Source organism: Leucopleurus acutus (genome assembly GCF_964270905.1).
Source record: "Leucopleurus acutus genome assembly, chromosome: 16".
NCBI lineage: Eukaryota > Metazoa > Chordata > Mammalia > Artiodactyla > Delphinidae > Leucopleurus > Leucopleurus acutus.
In genome coordinates, this window is record NC_139158.1 from 16,724,994 (window position 1) to 16,745,749 (window position 20,756).

Consider the following 20,756-nt stretch of genomic DNA (forward strand, 5'->3'; position numbering starts at 1 on the left):
CCACCAACCATCCATCAGTCTAACTCTACTCTCCACCCTGTGCCAGCCCAGGTCAGATCAAAAGCGGAGGTGGAGAGCTGCCCTTGAGCCATCCTATAGTGGGGCTTTCCAGGTCAGGGGAACAGCACATGGTAGAGGGAAGGACAGACAGGAGGCAGAAGTAGAGGCTGGAGAGTGAGGAGCGGGAACTGGCACTCAGGAGGTGGTTTCGGGCCACACTGCAAAGGGCTTTGATGCCGCTTTATTCCAGACTCAACGGGGAGCTCTGCAGGTTAGCGAGGAGGGAAGATCTTACTCCCTTGTCCCCCTCTGGCCTCTTGATGGTTTTCCCTAGTCACAGTGACTCAAATCTCCACTCTTTAGCCTCTCACTCCACTCCCTCGCTGGTGGGTCGTCTGACAAGGCCCTGGGCTCTTGGGAACCCCCCGGGGGAAATGAACTCCTTTAGAGATAGAGAGGACACACCTGGATGCTTCTGCCGCCCAAGGGCGATCCACATCCACCCCACCGGCTGCAGAGTGAGTGGCCCACTGCCGTTATCTCTGGGAGATGCCACATGCTTGCCCAAGGTCACCCAGTCTTCAGGGCAGTTGGCTCCCCCCACAGCCTGGGCTGAGGGGCACTGTCTCAACTGTCCTTGAATTTGAAGGTGGGGCTGCCAGGGCTCTGGCCTGGAGCTCCCCAACCTCTTCTCCAGCTGACCACATCCTACCCCTTAGGTCCATGCCAGCAGCAGGTGGGGGTGGGGGCACTTGGTACTGGGAAGCGGGGAGAGGAGTAAGCTGCTGCCCAGGCTCAGCGTCCCCAAGTCTGCAGCACTATGTGGGCCCCAGGGTGGAGTGTGGGACCAGGCTGGGGATGCAGATCCTGCTGAGGATCAGATGCTTCAGGAGTGGGGTCAGAACCGGTCAGCTGGGCCTGACCAGACCCACCCCAACTGATCCAACCAAGCACAGCCTGGGCAAATTGAGAACAGCCCAGACATCTGATGAACAGGAAAGATCAGGAAAGAGGATGAAGTGGGAAAAAGGACCTTGACTCCAGGGCCTGGTACATCACAGACACTAGCTAAAGGTTTGTTGAATGAATAAGTGAACAAAGGAACTCCTGGTGGGGCTACCTGTACTCAGAGTCCTACCTTCTTCAGCATCACTGCTCGCCCGCAGAGGGCTCAGAGAGAGGAGGCTGGTGGAAACGCCAGCAGCCCAGAGTGTGTTCCCTCGGCATGGTCCAGTCCCTTCTTACGATCTCTGATCCAGAATTCCAGGATAAAACATCCCCTGGGCCTCTCATCTTCCCATGAGCTGCAAGGCCTGGGGGTCAGGACCTCACTGAAGGCCAGGCTGGGGTACTGCTTTGTACACCACCTATAAAGCTACAGTGAGAACCTAGACTGGTTCCTTGGTTGTCCAGGATACACTGACCCCACCTGAGGTTTGGCCCTGGGTGTTTTGGAGGTCAGGAGCAGAAGGGAGGGCCTTGGGTTTGCTGCCCCTGGGGTACATGGGGACAAAAAGGTGCCCTGACCTGAAATGGCTTCTTCTTCCAGACTTCCTCCCTTCCCCAAAAACCAGAGCCTCACTTTGGAAAGGGCTTGTCCCTTCCTGTCCTGAAGGGAGCACGAAGCATGGCCGGGGTAAAGACACCCCTTCCCAGCCTGGGTTGGGGGCAGTGGAATCACAGAGAAAAGAAGGGAATCCCACCAATTCTCTCAAACACACCCCTTCCCTGTCTCTCGCAGACAAAGACACACACCCAAAGCTCCATCCATCACCCTAGGGCCACACACTGCAGGCCCCCTCACCTGTGGACACCCCAAATCTTCTCTTCCCAGGGGGGGACTTCACTTGAGAACTCAGCCTGGCCTTTGGGGGAGGGGTATATACACTCCAAGGACCAAGGATCCAACAGCTCCAGGCTCACAATTTTGGGGGGTGGACTCCTCACCCTCTTCCCCCTTCTCTGTGGCGCAAGGGTCTCTGCCACCACTCCCCCGCAGGGCCGGGAAGCTGTGCCCAAACCCCGGGGCCGGGGTGTGGGGTGGGGGAAGGGAGAGGAGGAGGGGGCGGCTCCTCCAAGCGAGACACAAAGAGACGTCCTTCAGCCTCGGCTCCATGGCGACGCTGGGGAGGGGGCGGTGCGCACCCAATACTTCCTTCCCCACCTGCAGGGCTAGGGGCCTCGGCGGCCACTCACCTGCTGCCCCTCACCTGGGCCCGGCTTACCTGGGCTGGGGCCGCGGGGACGCCGCGGCAGGGGGCCTGGGCGCCGTCTCGGTTTTCGTCGTCAGCCCGGCCCGGGGGGCTCAGGGCGCCACAACCATGGGCTGGGATGAGAAGGGCGCCGCGAGGGGCTCAGTCGCCCCAGTCCTGGAGCTTCGAGGGGGGGGTCCCAGAGGCCTCTTGCTGGTGAGGGATAGCTCTTGCTGTCCTCGGGTCCCTAGATTTGGGGTTTCTGTGAGCCGGAATCGGGGAGGGGGGGAGGTCTAATACCCCTGATCTAGGGGCGTTCTGAGCTGGGTCTTCGTGTCTTGAGGTGTGGAGTTGTAATGGCCAGGATCTTGAGAAGGGGTCCCCACAATCCCGGACAGGGGGGTCACTGCGTTCTAGGTCTTGTGGGGGCCCCGACTGAAGAGGGGGTGTCGTCGCGGAGCCGCAGGGAGGTCGCTGTCTTCTGAATACGGAGGTAGTCTCCGCCTCCCCGGCTGGGGAACAGCTCTGTGTTGGATCTGGAGGGGCACCCGCTTTCCTAAGGGTCTCTGGGTCCTGGATGTGCTGGGGGGATCCCCACGCTCCCCGGCTGCGGGGGCTTGCAGAGTCCCGGCCACCGCAGGAGCTGGGAGGAAGCCCCTCAGCCGCTGGGGGGCTCCGTCGCCGCCGCTACGAGCAGCCCGGCCCGGCGGTCCCGGACCCCGGCCTGGTCCGGGCTCTGGCTGCGGCTCCTGCTCGCGCTCCGCCTGGTGCTCGGGCCCCGGCCCCGGCGCCCGCCCGGGCTGCGCTCCATCGCGGCATCGCGGCTCCGCCCTCCGGCCTGCGCGCACCTGCCCGCCTGGCCCGCGGCTCCGCCCTCTGGCTCGCGCGCCGCCGCCCGCCCCTTTGTCCGCCCCGCTTGGCGCGCGCCCTCGCGCACGCGCACTAACTCCGGCGCGCTCTCGCCCTCCCGCCGCGCCCTCCAGCCGCGCGCCGCTGGGCGCAGATTCTCCCCTCACGGCGAGAGTAGCGCGCGGCGCCCCCACCCCGCCTTCCGGCCGCGCTGGGTCCTAGCGCCCGAGGGCTGCTTCTTTCTCCTCCCATCCCCGTCTTTTCTAGGTCAGAGCCCACAAGGGGGCGAGAACGAGGTTAGAGAGGAGTCGGGGGAGTGTGAGAGGGTCACCTGGTCCAGCCTCCTGGCTCCTGCGGGACCAGACTGCCCCAGACTGTCCCAGTCTGTTCTTGTGGGGCGGAGCCTGTCTTTTTCAAGGAGGGAAACATCTAAACCCTGCAATCCGCTGTAAATTCATCCATCCATCCATTCATCCATCCATCCAACCGTCCATCCGAGCAGAACGTCAGAGAACTAACTCAGGAAAGTCTACTTAGGAAGGAGGTTGGAAACTGGGGCCTTGAAGGTCATGTCCAGCCCAGGTTGCGTTTTTGACCCCGGTTGTAAACAGGTAGTGGCTAGTCATGGGATGCAGCTGGGATTCACAGTGCTCACCAGATACAAGGGAAGAAAGGGGATTCCAGGCAGCATCATGTGCGAAGGCACTACCCAGGTATGAAGGATATTGTCTGTTTGGTAACTGGAAATTGTGACCTGGAGGGAAGTGGGGTGGATGAGGATGGAGATGAGATGGGGGCAGCTCAGCCTCCCAGGCCCTATTTTCCTCTTTCTCAGCCTCACCCACACTGTTTCCCTGAAGAGAAAGCCCGTAACACCCCCTGCACCTTCCCTATTTGTCCACCCAGCACACTCTTCCCAACCACTGCCCGCCCCCCGCCGCCCCCCGACTGTTTCTAGAAGTTTTAGAGACAGGGATTGCAAACTCAAGTACTTATAGGTAATATAGTGACTGGGGTCAGGTGTAACGTGATAGGGAATGGTGGAGATGAAGCAAGCGAGCATCATGGGCCCTGGGTGGACAGATGATTTTTCAAGCAGGAAATCCATATTCTAACGTACAATTGTCCAACTTTTAAATGTTTGAAACTAATTCCCCAAATTCAAAAATACCGAATGGGCCAAATGAAACATTCTTTGGGGCCAAATCTGGCCCATGGGCCATCGGTTTGCAACCTCTGCTGGGGAGAATATTGCCTTACTTCCTAACTTGTCTCCCTCCAGCCTCTATCAAAACTTTAAAAAAAAAAAAAGAATCCAAGTCTATGTGATCATCAGCTCCGTAAAGAACAAAGTAGATTGGGTTGCTCCCCTACATAAAATTGTCAATAACTCCCTGTTACCACCAGGGTAAAATTCTAACCTTATCCGGGCATTCCAAGCCCTTAGCCTTTGGGGCCTCCTACCTTTCCCCTGCTGAGGCCCCCTCTTCTCCATTCAGCCTCGACCTCAGCCGGTATTCCTAGAACATCTGCTCTCTTGTACCTCTGTGCCTTTATACATCTTGTTTTCTCTGCCTCGAACATCTTTCCCCTCTTCTTTGTACTCCAAACAGCTTTCCTCCAAGATACCTCCTGTATGTCTGTCTACCTTTCCTCTCTGCTTCCTGTCCTGGCAATGTTCCCGAGTTTCAAATTTCATTCGGTGTTCTGATCCTCTCCAAGTAAGGCCTTATTGTCCCAAACAAATGAATGGAGGGGTTTGAGTTATTGGGCAGGTAGTAGAGGGAGACTGGAGAAAGAAGGAAGGGAATATCTTCCTTCGTCTAACACATGAGTCCCAGAACATTAGCATTTAGAGAGTAGTTCCTCTTTTTACAGGTGGGGAAACTGAGGTCTAGAGAGGAGCAGAGGTAGAATCAGGCCTTGAAATTCTCCCAGCTATGGTTATCAAGGGTAGTGCTGTTCAAGGCCACTTTCCGAAGAAGCCTTCCCTGATTCTTCAACTGGGGATTTGGTTCCCACCCCTGTGATTAGTAAAGCTTTGCCAAAATGCATTGTGGGTAATCAACACCCCCGCTCCAGCTCTGCAGGGAGGGAAGTCTTGGTCTCCAAAGGGGGCACACTCTTACCAGGGGACACAGCAAAGGTCCTATTAAAATTTAAGCTATGGCTGCTTGCCAGGGTACTCTGGACTCCGTGTGTTCTGGGACCAGCAGGCAAGAAGAGGAGTCACTGTCCTGGCAGAAGTAACTGACCCTCATTAGTTATTAGAAGTTACTAGAAGTACCCTGATCAGTTACTAGAACAAGGCAGGGCTGCTTTTACAAAGTGGGAGCAGGGAGAAATACATGTGGAACCCAGTGATCCATTGAAGTGATCCAGTGGTTATGATAACTAAGAGTTTAGACCCCTCAGGACTGAAGGGTTGGGTCACACCATTCGGTGACCCATCAAGACCTGCCAATGTAACAGTTGAGGGTGTGGATAATCGAGAATGGATGGTGGAAGGGGAATGGGATGAGTACCAGTTATGTCCCTGAGATCAAGTGCAGCAGAAGGGAGGGGAGCTGTAGTTGGTTCCACTGATCTCCCTCTTCAAAGTTTCCCCTTAGAAAGAGAGGCTCATGACATCCACAGAAGAGCCATGTGGCACAAGGGGTGGGATGTGGCAGTCCTGAGAATGCACCACCCAGATCTCTGACTGCAGGGATGGTGACTCTGAGGGCAGCCGCTGTGGAGTCTGCAGGGTTCACAGAGAAGGCTCTTTGCTTCCCTCCAGCCCATCCCAGCCAAAGACTGAGTGCAGCAGAGACTCTAAAGCGCCCAGTTCCTGGGAGATACAGGGCTTCTCTGACGGGCAACTTGAGATCAAGGACTCTCCATTGGATTTGTCGGAACTTTCTTAACATTGCACTGCAATCTAAGACTCTTCCTATCCCACCTTCCTTCCTTTCTTTCCCTTTTCCAAATATTGGATCTATTTCAGTCTGACAGTTCTCCCAGCCTCCTCTGGCTCCTTCCCTATGTTCCCGCCCAAGCATTTTCCCCAATAAATCTCTTGCATATCTGACCCCGTCTTGGCCCACTTCTTGGAGGACTGAACCAATACAACGTATGCGAAGAGAGGAACTAAAGCAGCTGTGTGTAATGCTGCAGCCCTTTTTCCTCGCCACCCCGAGATAATCCACTCTGGCCAGCTCAAATTTTGCACCCACAAATTTTCCACCCACAAATTTTGCACCCACAAAGCTGCCTTTGCAAGAGAGGGTTTTGATGGGTGTCACTTGGATAGCAGGACACAAACGTAAAACTTAACTGTCACCTCCATAGCGACACGGGAGGAACACTGGAAAACAGAGACCTCCACTGAGATTTCCTCTGCCCACACCCCTCTCCAATGCTGACGTGTCCTCATGGTCTTGGACAGTCAGTTGCTGCTCCCTGCACAGGGAAGCATGTGAGACCTGGAACCACAGGACTTTTGATGATTTTGCATTTTTCCCTTGGCTGCATTTTCTATTCATTGATGTGTCAGAAATTTCTGTTACTGTTGGGGGAAACAGGGAAGGAATTGAGAGTCCCTGTCCTCTAGAATCTACATAATGTTTCAAACTATATGGGTTTGGGTACCTCTACCAGCTGTACTGAAAGGGCTCTATTGAGACCTTGTCTTGGCCGTGTTGATCATCTCCATCAATGAACAATGATGGCGTTTGGGGGTTTTCCCCAGTGTACTCTATGTTCTATGATGGTCCTTATTGCATCTGGCCCCAGTCATGACTGGGAGAAGACGTTCCTGGCTTGTTGGTCTGCATTATGATGGTCTTGTACAGGAATAATTTCCTCCCCCGGAGGGCCACCATCATGCCCAGGACATTGCTGCTGGCGACTGGCTCATGCAGCATGATCAGGGGCCCTGGTGGCATTGGTGACTGAGTAGCTCAGAGAGCTGATCAGGCTTAGGATGCCGAAGACAATGCCATGTGGGGCAAAGGTACAGAAGCTGCCCACAGCCAGGAGCGGGAGCATTCAGGGCCACTGGGAGACACAGGTCAAGTTATAGATGATAAGGAAAACCAAGAATCCACCTGAACCCACAATGGACCAGAAAGCAGACAGTGGGGCAGCCCCAGCTGTATGGCAGCTGGGGGCCATGGATCTTTGAATCTCTCAACACCTTTTTAGAGAAAATATTCTGAAGTGAGAAACACAGTGTTCTAGCAAGAGTCCTGATGGGCTCTCCACCTCCCGGGTCGAAATACAACTCTGTCCACGGCCAGCAGGATGCCACTGATGATGGGAAGTACAGAGTGATGGTAGTGCAGAGAGGAAAGAACCCTCTTCTTTGTGGCACCCCAGAGCTGCTGAGTTGTACTTGGAGCTGCTTTGAAGGGAATTCTGTCCCTTTGCAGCTGAAAGCGTGCCAACTGATTTGAGAAGACTAACTGTGGTTGCCCTTGGGGATGGAGTCCAGGAAATGGGACCGGGGTGGGGACAGATCACGGGAATTCACCTTTACCTGTCATGTTTTATTATTTTTTTATTGAAAACATCTGACACAAATATGATAAAATGTTAACATTGATTCTAGTTGTGGATATGCACAGGGTTACACTTTTCTCTATTTTTTTAAACTTTTTTTTCAAAATAATTAAAAATTAGTGGGAGCGTTTTTAAATGGGATCTTGAAAAAAAGAGAGGAAAAAGTAATTTTTTCACTGTGTGACTCTGTTTTCTAAAGCCAGGTCTAAGAACTATCTGAAATGATCTCATCTCTCGCTCTCTGAGGAGCACGGGAATGAGTAGTACATTTGGCTCCCTGGCCCCCTGCCACCTGTACCTACTGCTCATGGCGGATCTGAACGCCTGTGTTCCTTAGGGACGGATGTGGCTGTTTCTCTGGGACATAGTGGAGTGAGGATCTGATAGGTCTTTGCCCCTCCCCCACCAGGCTCACTGCAGGGGACCTGGGAGCATCTTCAGAACAGAGGCTACTCAGAGCCTTGTCAGTCTCTGTTCCTTCCTCAGGGATGGGTCACCAAAGCCAGCCCCAGGAATGTAATAGACATTTGAAAGGAAGAAAGTGCTGTCTTGTACACATCCCTGGAGGGCTGGCTTTAATGATGTCCTAGTTTGGGTTTCCCAGAAACAGACCCTGAGAGAGGGATTCGATATCCTGTGGGGTTTTTTTGGCAGGTGATCCCAGGTAGGGGGTTAGAGAAAAGAGACAGGAAGGCCGTGACAAATCATCACTGCAGGCAACTGGAGGTGAACACACTGGAGCACTCTCAGAGACAGTGTAGAACGTGCATGGCCATACACTGAACATATATGATATCCCAGCTCCTGTCGGTCACTGGTGAGAGCTGCTGGGCAGGGGTGCAGGCCCCTGTGGATGTGGGCAGAGCAGGCTGGAACAGGGAAGGCCCTCAGGAAGAGGGGCCAGGATACTGGCAAATAGAAGTTGGGAAGGGGCCCAGGGAGATCCGGGCGGGGAACGGACAGTGTCTGCCACAAATAACCAGCCCTTCGAACAGGGCCCTGGGGGTGGCTTGATGCCCATCTATTCCAAGTAGAGTGGAATTCTGTTACACAGCATCATCTGTCCCCCATGTTTAGCAACAGAACCCCAGTTTTCCTTTGGGCACTCACATTCCTTGACGTACCCTTCCCTACTCATTAGGGCTTCTGAAAGTGGGGCTCACCTGTTCAGCTCTAGGGGTGGGCTTGTGACCCAGCTCCCGCCAATCAGCATATACCAGTCCCCTGGCCACACTGATTGTTTCTGAGACATGTCTGTGCCCCATGCCAGGCTGATACCATAGAACTCTCTTTCCATTGCCCCGGAAGAGGGTGGGATATAAGCCTGGAATTGCTCCCACGAGGGAGAACCTCCCAGAGGAAGAAGCTGACCTAGCAGAGAGCAGAGCCAAGAGATTGAGAGCATCAGAATCCCAGTGTCATCATTTGAGGTCCTGGATCTAGCCATACCTGAAGACCCTGGACTTTTCAGTCGTGTAACCCAAAAATCCCTTTTGTGCTTACGTCAGTTTGAATTGGGTCTCTGTCACTTACAACCCCAAGCTCTTTGCACTATGTGTAAATGAGGGTTTCTAAAGTGTTTAAGAATGCAGGAGTAAATGAAAGGTTCTCCCCTCTGTCCCCCATAATCACTATTTCCTCCGCATCCCAGGTTGTCTGAAGAGATTCTCAGAGGAGCTCAGTGTGTCCAGGGGCAGGAGTTTGGAATCCTTGGAGCCCAGCTCCCGCCGCCTTAGGCTGGTTGTTCTTGGGGCCACGTGAAGAGCTGGGGGGATCATGGCTGAGCAGGCAGGGTGGATGCCTGGGCTGCCACGTGGGGCCCCTTTCCCTCTAAGCATCAGGAACCTCTGTGTTCCTGGCCAAGGCACGCAGGCGTGCATTCACGCATTCACATTTATTCACTGGCACCTGCTGTGTAAGGGCACCAGGATAAAAGGGTGGGCTAAACAGACAATCCTTGCCTTCAGGAGCCTCCAGTCTAGTGGGGGAGACCCTATACCAATCACACCAGTCAACGTCAAATTGTGAGCTAAGTATTTCCAGACCCCATCTCAGTCCTTCCTGCTCCTTGCTGATCGGCCATCTCTCCCCCGGAGCCCACTCAGCAGCTCAGACACAACTTTTCTCCTTCCCGCATTTGGGATCTTGTACCCCTCAACCTGGAAGCCCCACCTCCTGTCTAACCTGCATCCCGCCTGCTGCTAGTGCAGCCCACTTTCTTTACTTTGGCCCCAGGGGAGGTGAAGGCCATTGAACACCTTTTCAGGTCACCTCGCTTCTCAGGTATGAGGCTCTAGACATTTATGAGGCAACTAGGATGTGCCAGGTGCTTCCACAAGGCTAGACCTTCCCCCAGATGGGGAAACTAGGGCACAGAGCATGGGGGTCCTGCACGAGCAAGGCCAGCCTCTCCCACCCGCTGGAGTAGGAACAGGATGCTCTGTCCTGTGCCCTTCTTGCTACTTGTCCCTTTAACCTCTCCCAGGTCAAGGGTCCCTCCCAGTTGGCAGCCTCTGGTTGCAGTTCCCAGGCCCACTCTACTGCTGGCCTGGGTGGGGGTGGGGGTTGTCTCCCTGACACCTATGGGCAGCACCCTCCCCTCCCCTCCTCCAGCCCCTCCTCCGCAGGGAGCCTTTGCCCACACCACCCACTTATTTGACGAACACAGATTGGTGCCAGAGTTTAAGTATTTGACACAGGTGAACTCGTTTAAATTTCACAACAACTTTACGGTGTGGGTGTGCTCTCATTTTTGTACCTGAGACATGGAGGTGAGAAGCTGCGGAGGTGGACACACTGGCTGGGCCTGAACCCAGGCAGGCTCCGGAGACCAGGCCCCGAACTACTCCGGTGCCCAGCCCATCCAGCCCCAGCAACCTCGCCTCCTCTCACCTGCTCCCGCTGTCTCAGTTCCATCCCTCTCCCTACCCACCTCCCTCTCTCGGTTTCCACTCCTTTGCCCATGAGCTTCTGCCCGGGAGGGGCTCTGCGCTGGGACCCCAGACTGGAGGGAGGGACACAGGGTGGAGGCCTGGGCGCTGGAGGGACCGAGCGCCACCCCCATCCGTTCGCAGCCCGGTGGAGGCCTGGCTGAGCCAGGGGCCTGGAGGACGTGGGCACGGTGCAGTCGGAGGGGGCCAGGTGGAACCGGGCCTGCAAGCCCTAATTAAGTTAGTTAATTAGGTGGGGAGGAGAAGCCTGTGGGAGTTAGTGAGCTCAGCTAATTAAGTGGATCCTGGAGAATGGCTCAAATCCTAGTGGCTGCGGAGGAGAGATGGAGGCTTAGGCAGGACAGAGGGAGGGGGGATAAAGTGCCTGGCACCTCCCCACCGTCACCAGGTCTGCAGCCACCGTGGGGCTCTGAGGCCACTATTGAGACCATCGGGGCCAGCAGCCACCCCCAGGGTCTGGCCTGAAGTTACCATCAGGGTGCAGTGCCCTCACCAAGGCCACATATGCTCTGGGATGCTTGGGTTGAGGTCACCATGGAGACCTGACTGCCTGTCACCCACCACTCAGGGCTTAAAGCTATATCACCCTTTGAACTTTTGGGGGATGGAGGCAGAAAATGAGCCCTGACCCAGGGACCCTGCAAAGCAGCCACGACAGTCCCTGTGACGGGCTGGGAACCGTGACCACCACCCTCACATTCCCCCAGGTTTAAGCTGGCAAAGCACTCGCTGTCGTTGCCAGAGGGAAACCTGCAGGGCTCTCAGTCCCAGCTCACAGATGTGGCAACTGCGGCCAGGAGGGAGGGGTGTGCCCTGGCGCATCCTCAGCCCACCGCTCACAGAGCGGATGCAAGGCAGGTGGTGGGTGGCAGGGGAATGTTCTCTTCCAAGCCGGTCCCCTGGGAGGCCAGCAGCTGGCCCAGGAGCCTGGGGGCTTTCCCCTGCTGGGCTCTGTTTCCCTCTAATCATGGGGTCTTGGGTAACAACAACAGCACCCGTGGCTGGAGCAGGTACCACGTGTGAGGTGTGTGTCCTTGACACCAGGGCCAGCTACAGAATGTGGGGCTTCTTGTTCAGAAAGCAGAAGAGAAGCTCTTCCTTCCTACCCAAGCCTCTCTCTCCGCCTGCCATTAATGTCATGCTGCCTTGGGCACAGGGATACTCCTGGGGCCAGTGCAGGCCCTCATGGGTGCCTGGGGCCACCTTGATGCACACCTGACACGGAACCCTCCTGCACCCAGGCCGCTGCCAGACGAAGGAGAGCAGCCTTGACTGGCTGGGGGCAAGGAGTGGGTGGCCAAGACACACCCAGGGGATGTGAGAAGGGAGGTGGGATTCACAGTGCATGCGCCGTTGTTAATCAGACTTCATTACACTTCAAAGATGAAATGATTAAGAATTGCAAGATGCTGGGAAGTCCCTGGCAGTCCAGTGGTTAGGACGCTGTGTTTTCACTGCTGAGGGCAAGGGTTTGATCCCTGGTTGAGGAACTAAGATCCCACAAGCCACGCAGCGCAGCCAAAAAATGAAAAAAAGATGCAAGATGCCAACCACAGAGCACTACAGCCCAAGTGTGGGGCCCTGAATGCTGCACACTGACTGAGTCCTCACAGACACTCTGCTTACTTGGTACCGTTACTGCCCTCACTTCACATATTTGTTCATGCATTCATTCACTTGCAAAATATTGGGTTGGCCAAAAAGTTTGTTTGGGTTCTTCCCTAAGATGTTATGAAAACCCTAACGACATTTTTGGCCAACCCAATATTATCGCATGCCTCCTTCATGCCAAGCACCATTTGCAATGAACAAAACCTAGAACAATCCCTGCCGTTGTCCATTGTAGTGAGGGGAGAAGACAAAAAACAGGGTACACGAGTTAACGATTATGCTTCAAGGGATTAGTGGGAGGGAAGAAGTAAAGCAGGGAGGGGACAGGCATACAGGAAGGTCCTCACAGAGACGGTTACATTTGAGCAGAAACTTGAAGGAGGTGAAGGAGGGAGGCAGCCATGCAGATGTGGAGGCAGGCGGGCAGGTACAGTGGGCCGGGCAGAGGAAACAGCCAGTGCAAAGGCCCTGAGGCCAGAGTGTGTGCTTGGGATGCTCAGGAACAACGAGGAGGCTGACGGAGCAAGGGAGGAGACGAGAGGTGATGGGGAAAGTTTGTTCAGGACAACTGTAAGCCTTTGCCTTTGACTCTGAGCGGGGTGGGAGTCCTTGGAGGGTTTTGAGCAGAGGAGGCAGGAGGTGGGTTGTAGGTTTTAACAGGCTCCCTTTGGCTGCTGTGGGGAAGACAGACTGTGGGGGAATGGAAGTGAGGAGGCTCCTGTACCCAGCCAGGCAAGAGAAGATAGCAACAGACCAGGCAGTAGGAACAGAGGTGGTGAGAAGTGGCAGGATCTGCTGGCCGATTGGCCAATGGGATGGGCTGTGTGTGTGTGTGTGTGTGTGTGTGTGTGTGTGTGTGTGTAGAGTGCCCTTGGCCCCTGGACCATGAAATTCCACAAACAGCTGAGGACACTAAGCAGCTCTCTGCCCCCCAAGATTCCTTGCCCCTGAGGGTCTGGTCTCATTTCCGGGGCCCCCACCCCTCTACCTCTGCATTTCTGCCTGCCTTGGGCCAGTGGCTACAACAATGACACGTTACATGAACCCTCTTAGGCACAGTTCCCCCTTCTTGGGGTCGCAGACTGAGATGCTTACGGGAGCCAGGGAAGGACTGTGAATGGGGTGCACGGCCTGGGTGGGGACCGTGGTGAGCCGGAGAGCCCTGGCCCACCTGAGTGGCGGCCTCCCCTCCCCTGTGGCCCCATTGCTGTCATGTGGGAACGTGAACTCAGGTTTGCAGAGCTTCCAATTATTCAGGAGAAGTTGGAAATCTGCATCCTAAGGTGTAATGCCCTGATTTTTAAAATATTGGCAAATCATTTAAAAAATGTCAGGCAGGCTATACCCCTCTGTGGGACCAAGGATAGGACAGAGGGACTGCTCCTGTGGGCCTTTTACCCACTGCAACCTCCACACCGGGGGTCTTGGCAAACCTGGAAATGCAGGCATCCCCTGGGGTGTGGCCTCATAGGTCAGCTCTTGGTTGGTTTGGGCAGGAGCCAGTAAGGAGCGGCGGCAGTGAGGAGAATGGCTGGGATGGAGCACCCATGCTGAGCCCTTGGGCACCAGGCCTCCCGTGGGTCCAGGGATGGTGTGGTTGCCAGGCAAGGGCAGCTGCTGCTTCCCTGGGCACCTGGAGGAGCAGGGGAAGGTCTGGGGTAAGAAGGAGAGACCGTGGCCAGGAAGGAGCCACAGGGTGAGGTTTGCTGCAAAACGAAAGAATCAGCAAGACTGAGCAGGACAAGGAGGAGCCCAGGCATGTCCCTGGCCTAGAGGCCACCCCCAACCCAGCCTCTGCTTCCTCCCACTTCGTTTCTCACCCTGGATCTGGGCTGGGCAGGGCTGAGGGGCTGCAGGAGAAGCAGAGAGATACAGAGGCGGGGGCAAACCTTCCTCCACTGTCAGGTCGTGTTAGCCATTCCCCAGGGTGGCTCAGCGCTTCACCCGCGTGACCTCATTCATCCTTTGAACCATCTCAGCTTAGAACTAACGCTGTGCCCACTGTACCGCGGACGAAACTGGGTCACAGAGTGGTCGCGTAACTGGCCAAGATCACAGAGCCTGGAAGTAGTGGGACCTGGAGTGAAACCCAGGGGTACGTGGCTGCAGAATCTGAACTTTGAACACAGAAACTGCCCGAAAAAGAGGCCGAAGCCTCACCACTGGAACCTGCGGGGCCGTCCCGCAATGTGCGGGCGCGGCGCTCCCTCTAGCGGCCAGTCTTCAGCAGTGCAGGACAGAAGACGGGCTAACGGGGCGCTGGCCTTGCTCCGTCCGATCTCTCGGTCTCTGTCTCACACATGCACGCGCGCGCACACACATATTTACTATCCGGTTCTCCAGGGGAAGACCACGACATCTCCATCTCCTCATCTACAACCCAGGACATGCGGCCCCTACCCAACTGCCCCTTTCCCTGGTCAGGCTCCACTTGCAACGCAAGCCCCAAGGAACTTTCTGGTTGCTCCTCTGTGTCTCTTTCTTTCTGTCAGAGCCTGGGTCTCCTTGACCACGCCCGTGGTTCTCAAACTCTGCTGCACATTATAATCTACTGGGGGACTTTCAAAAGTCCTGATGCGCAGGCCACACCACCATCATTAGAGGGGAGGACAGAGGAGATGTCAGGCAGTCTGCAGCACACGTCTCCGTTCTCTGGCCTTTTCTGTCACCTTAACCCTCTCTGCTCCCTTCAGCCTCTGAGGCTCACACCCAAGCCTTGTAATTATCCCAACCCCACCCACTCTGAGATCTGTTTTGATCATCTCCCTCTGTTTCCCCCTTCCATCGTCTTCATCTGGCACCCAGAAACAACAGCTCTTTGATCTCATCGAGGCCACCAGCCCACTGTCCCCATCACTTTCTCACTGCCCATCAGTCTCCTTCTGCCACGACTGTCCACGGTGCCCGGTTTGGGCTCCGCACACCCTCACCATGGCCGCTCCCTGGAAACCACTCCCCGCTGCTGGGCCCAACTTTCCTGTCGAAGTACCTGCCTGGAAAAATGCCAGCTATCACCTGCTCTCTGCCTGCAGCTGCACAAGCTAGCACTGGTCTGAGGGTCCCACACCTGGCTGGGAGTTTCCTTTCATGGTCTCAAAGGGGCACTCACTGCTGCCGCCCTACAACCCAAGTATGCCTGTCAGTTGCTTTTCCCCACTCTCTCTGAGCAGTGATTCTCAAACTTTAATTTGCTTGTGCATCTCCTAGGGATCTTGGTGAGGCCTGAGATTCTGCACATCTAACCAGCCCCCAGGGGGTGCTGTTGCTGCTGGTCCATGCACCCCACTCTGAATGGCAAGGTCTTCCCACCTTCTCCTCGCTCCTCAAACCGTGGCTGCCACTTCATTGAGAAAACAGATGGACCAGATGCAGTTGCATTGGCTCCCACCATCAAAGCACAAACCCACCGAGCTCTGAGCTCCTCACTTCTTCCAAAGGCTTCAGTGGGGGGTGGCCCTTCTCCTTCTGAGGCCAACCCCTCCCTTGGGCCCTGGATTCTTCAGGACATCCCCCCCTCCCTTCCCCCTCCTCCTTTCTCCAGGATTGTCCCCCCAGATCGCGGGCTCTGGTGTCTCCTCCACCACACATCTCCATCCATTTCCTTTCTTGTTGTTGTTAATAAATTTATTTATTTTATTTATTTATGTTTGGCTGTGTTGGGTCTTCGCTGCTGTTTGCGGGCTTTCTCTAGTTGCAGCCAGCAGGGACTACTCTGTGTTGCAATGCGCGGGCTTCTCATTGCGGTGGTTTCTCTTGTTGTGGAGCATGGGCTCTAGGCGCGCGGGCTCAGTAGTTGTGGCGCACGGGCTTAGTTGCTTCATGGCATGTGGGATCTTCCCGGCACAGGGATCGAACCCATGTCCCTGCATTGGCAGGTGGATTTTTCTTTTTAATTATTTTAATTTACAAATAGAAAACATCTTGGAAGAAAAAAAATGAAAGAAAAACACAAAACATATAGGGAAATTTTCACTCCATGAGCGTCTCAAATCCTCATTTGTTCACCAATCCCCAAGATGGAAAAACACTTTTCTAAAAAGGTACTCAGCCACCAACAATGATGTTATTAATAGGAATGTGGATCAATTTCACAAAAAAGCCAATGAATCCCATTATAGCAAATCCTATTGCTGTTGCCATGGCGATCTTCTGGGATTCTTTTCTATCAGGTTTGGTGCATCTTTTTTTTTTTTTTTTCTTTTCTTTTTTGCGGTACGCGGGCCTCTCACTGCTGTGGCCTCTCCCGTTGCGGAGCACAGGCTCTGGACGCGCAGGCTCAGAGGTCATGGCTCACGGGCCCAGCCGCTCCGCGGCACGTGGGATCCTCCCAGACCGGGGCACGAACCCGTGTCCCCTGCATCGGCAGGCGGACTCTCAACCACTGCGCCACCAGGGAAGCCCTTGGTGCATCTTTTAACCAGCCGAATCGAGGGCTTCACAAACTGCCGACTTGGCTCAACGAACTGCATTACCTGATCCATGATGTCCGCCTTTCGCTCGCAAGCCAAAGACTGGCAGGCGGATTCTTTTTTTTGTTTGTTTGTTTGTTTTTGCGGTACGCGGGCCTCTCACCGCTGTGGCCTCTCCCGTCGCGGAGCACAGGCTCCGGACGCGCTGGCTCAGCGGCCATGGCTCACGGGCCCAGCCGCTCCGCGGCATGTGGGATCTTCCCGGACTGAGGCATGAACCCGTGTCCCCTGCATCGGCAAGCGGACTCTCAACCACTGCGCCACCAGGGAAGCCCCTCACTGTTGTTTTAGTTTGCTGTTTCCGGATGACATATGATGTGGAGCATCTTCTATATGCTTACTTGCCATCTGCAGATCATCTTTGGTGAAGTGGCCGTTCAGATCTTTTGCCCATTCTTTAATTGGGTTGTTCATTTTCTTATTGTTGAGTTTCACCAGTTCTTTGTATACTTTGGATAACAGTCTTTTATCAGTTAAACATTTCTATATCAGATCAGATGTCTTTTGCAAATGTTTTTCTCCCATTCTATGGCTTATCTTCTCATTCTCTTAACCGTGTGTTAGAGCAGAAGTTTAAAATTTTTAATTTCCCTTTTCTGCACAAAAGTTGTTTTTCTTGGATTTAATAAATTTTGGGGGGGGGTAGGGCCTGTTTTTCTATCTGTTTATGTCTAATTCAACCCACACTCTCTTTATTGTGTAAATTTTTCAAAAGTTTAAGTATATTGGGCATCCTATCAGTTTCATCTCCTTGAAGAAACCTTTTCTAGAACCTTCTGACTTTTCCAATGTGAACTGCCTGCCCTCCAGGCCTGCTCCTCAGAGAAGCTGCCCTGGGATCTCCCTTCACCAACATCTGGCAGATGCCCTTCAACTCTCTCTTGTGTTGGTTCCCTTGTTTCCTGCATCCCGGGTTTACTCTTTCTTGGTTTACTTCCTTGTTTTAGGAACACATCCTCCAGTAGCTTTCTTAAGAAAGGGTGCGTGGGAGGTAAATTTTTGAGCCTTAATAAATCTAAAAAGATCTTTTTTGTACTTTATTAATGGTTTGGCTAAGTATCAAATTCTAGACCGAATATAATTCTTTTATACTTTTGAAAATACCTTCCTTGTCTTCTGGTTTCCAGGATTGCTGTTGAGAAATCTGATGCCATTATGATTCTTGATCCTTAGTAGAATATGGTAGAATGTTCTTCTTGTCTCTGCGTTCTGAAATTTAATAGTGACTGGCTGTGGTGTGGGTCGAACTTTATCCATTTTTTGGACACTCAGTGGGCCCTCTTTTTTTTTTTATAAATTTGTTTATTTATTTATTTATTTTTGGCTGCGTTGGGTCTTTGTTGCTGTGCACAGGCTTTCTCTAGTTGCAGCGAGTGGGGGCTACTCTTCGTTGTGGTGCGCGGGCTTCTCATTGTGGTGGCTTCTCTTGTTGTGGAGCACGGGCTCTAAGTGCATGGGCTTCAGTAGTTGTGGCTCGCAGGCTCTAGAGTACAGGCTCAGTAGTTGTGACACATGGGTTTTTTTGCTCCGCCGCATGTGGGATCTTCCCAGACCAGGGCTCGAACCCGTGTCCCCTGCATTGGCAGGCGGATTCTTAACCACTGCACCACCAAGGAAGTCCTCAGTGAGCCCTTTTGATCTGAAGACTCAGGTCCTTCCATTCTGAGAAATATTTGAAATATTTCATCGACTTATTTCCTCTTCTCTGTTTTCTCTCTTCTCTTTCTGGAACTCCTTTGTTAAGGTGTCAGATTCTTGCACTGGTCCTCTTTCTTACTCTTTCTTTCCTATTTTCCATGTGTGGCAGCCATGCAGGTGCCCCACTGGGTTCTCCCTTCAAGAAAGAACTTGTTACTCAGCTGTGAAGAGTGCAGTTGGTTGACAGCCTCCAACTACAGTGCCTTTGAGACCTACCACAGCCTTTGAGTCAAGACCAAGGTCTTCTTGGGCAGCCCAGCCAATGACTGAGCACAGCGGGGACACCGGGACCTGGCCCTTTCTGCCCAGCGTGGGGCTCCTCCAATGGACAGTCTTTGCTCTGCAGCCCCCACTGGGTTGGTCAAGACTTTGATCTACACCAAAGTCAGGCTCTCTCTTCCCAGATTTACTTCCTTTCCTCCTTCATTTCACAGATGTCAGATCTACGTCACAGTCTGAAGACTCTTCCTGCCCAATCCTGATTCCTCCTCCTTTATTTTTCACAGGCATTAGCCCCCCAGGACTTCTTACACTGCTAACTCAGCTCACCATCTGTTTACTGGAGGATCCAAACAGATACGTATCATTACCTTTCTGCTTTACTTTTTGGAAAATTTCCTCAACTTTATCTTTTAACTCCGGGGGTCAGGAAACTTTTCCTATAAAGGGCTCAATGGTAAATATTTGAGGCTTTATGGGCCTTACGGTCTCTGTAACAACTACTTGACTCCACCAGTGTGAAAGCAGCCATAGGCAGTACATAAACAAATGGTGTAACTGTGTTCAAATAAAACTTTATTTAAAAAACAGGTGACAGGAGACTTTCCTGGTGGTCCAGTGGTTAAGAATCTGCCTTCCAATGCAGGGGACATGGGTTCGATCCTTGGTCGGGGAACTAAGATCCCATATGCTGAGGGGCAGCTAAGCCCACAGGCCGCAACTACTGAGCTTGCGTGCTCTGGAGCCCGTGCACCACAACTAGAGAGAAGTGCACAGGCTGCAATGAAGCAAAGAGCCCATACGCTGCAACAAAACATCCTGCGGGCTGCAACTAAGACCTGACACAGCCAAAAATAAATAAATAAATAAAATTTTTTTTTTTTTAAAGCAGGTGACAGGCTGGATTTGGCATGAAGGCTGTAGTTTGCTGACCCCTAACTTTATTAAATAAATTTTCCATTTCTGCTATGATATTCTTTTTTTTTAATTGAAGTATAGTTGATTTACAATGTTGTGTTAATTTCTGCTGTATAGCAAAGTGATTCAGCATATATACACACACACACACACACACACACACACACACACACACACACACACATTCTTTTTCATATTCTTTTCCATTATGGTTTATCACAGGATATTGAACATAGTTCCCTGTGTTATATAGTAGGACCTGTTTTTTATCCATTCTATGTATACTAGTTTGCATCTGCTAACTCCAAACTCCCACTGCTATGATATTCTTAATTTTTAAGAACTTTTTTGTTTTGTTTTGTTCATCCTCAGAGGTTTTTTCCCTTTCAAAATAGCATCTAGTTTTTGTTTCATAGTTGCAATATATTTTCCTAAATCTCTGAATATAGTAATTATAGTTTTGCTTTTAAGTTTTCTTTTCCCTGCATATTCTGTTTCCTCTAAATTCTGTTTTTCTGTTTGTTTTTGCTCTGACTCTCATATTAGAGGTTTTTCGCAAATGTTGATGGTCCCTGGTTATCTGCTCATATTTAAGAGAGTTAAAGAGCTGATAGAATAGTAGTTGCCTCTGTGTGTGTTGAGTATTGACTGGGGCACGATGAAAGCCTGAATGTTACCTCACATGGTAATATCTTGCTTGAGGTGTGGGTTACACAGGTGTATACATTTGTCAAAACTCATTAAGCTGGCCACTTAAGACCTTTGCATTTCACAGTAATTATGCCTTGATTAAAGAATATAAAAATACAACTTATGCAAGCAAGCTGCTGAGTAGCTCTATGCTATGGGTAGGGGGCTTGGCTGACTCAGGGGGTCAATATAGAGAATTCACATTGGGTTGTTTCATTGGGAAATCCCTGATGCCAACCTTTTTAGGTATCCTTTTCTTGGAGAGTCTGACACTGGTGGTCCAGTGGTTAAGAATCTGCCTTCCAGGGCTTCCCTGGTGGCACAGTGGTTGGGGGTCCGCCTGCCGATGCAGGGGACGCAGGTTCATGCCCCCGTCCGGGAGGGTTCCGCATGCCGCGGAGCGGCTGGGCCCGTGGGCCGTGGCCGCTGGGCCTGTGCGTCCGGAGCCTGTGCTCCACGGCGGGAGGGGCCGCGGCAGTGAGAGGCCCGCGTACCGCAAAAAAAAAAAAAAAAAGAATCTGCCTTCCAATGCAGGGGACACGGGTTCGATCCTTGGTCGGGGAACTAAGATCCCACATGATGCAGGGCAACTAAAGCCACACGGACTCAGTAGTAGA

The 20,756-nt window shown here is 53.0% G+C and overlaps 1 protein-coding gene across 1 annotated transcript; it reads right to left on the reverse strand.

Annotated features, from left to right (window-relative positions):
• Positions 1–16,162: 16,162 nt before the first annotated feature.
• Positions 16,163–16,626, reverse strand: LOC309973379 (protein transport protein Sec61 subunit gamma-like; the record flags this gene model as incomplete). The annotated part of the gene is made up of 2 exons (XM_082857602.1): positions 16,163–16,325; positions 16,556–16,626. 2 exons carry the CDS (start codon positions 16,624–16,626, stop codon positions 16,190–16,192), a joined length of 207 nt encoding a protein of 68 aa, XP_082713728.1. The 3' UTR covers positions 16,163–16,189.
• Between the last annotated feature and the right edge of the window lie 4,130 nt (positions 16,627–20,756).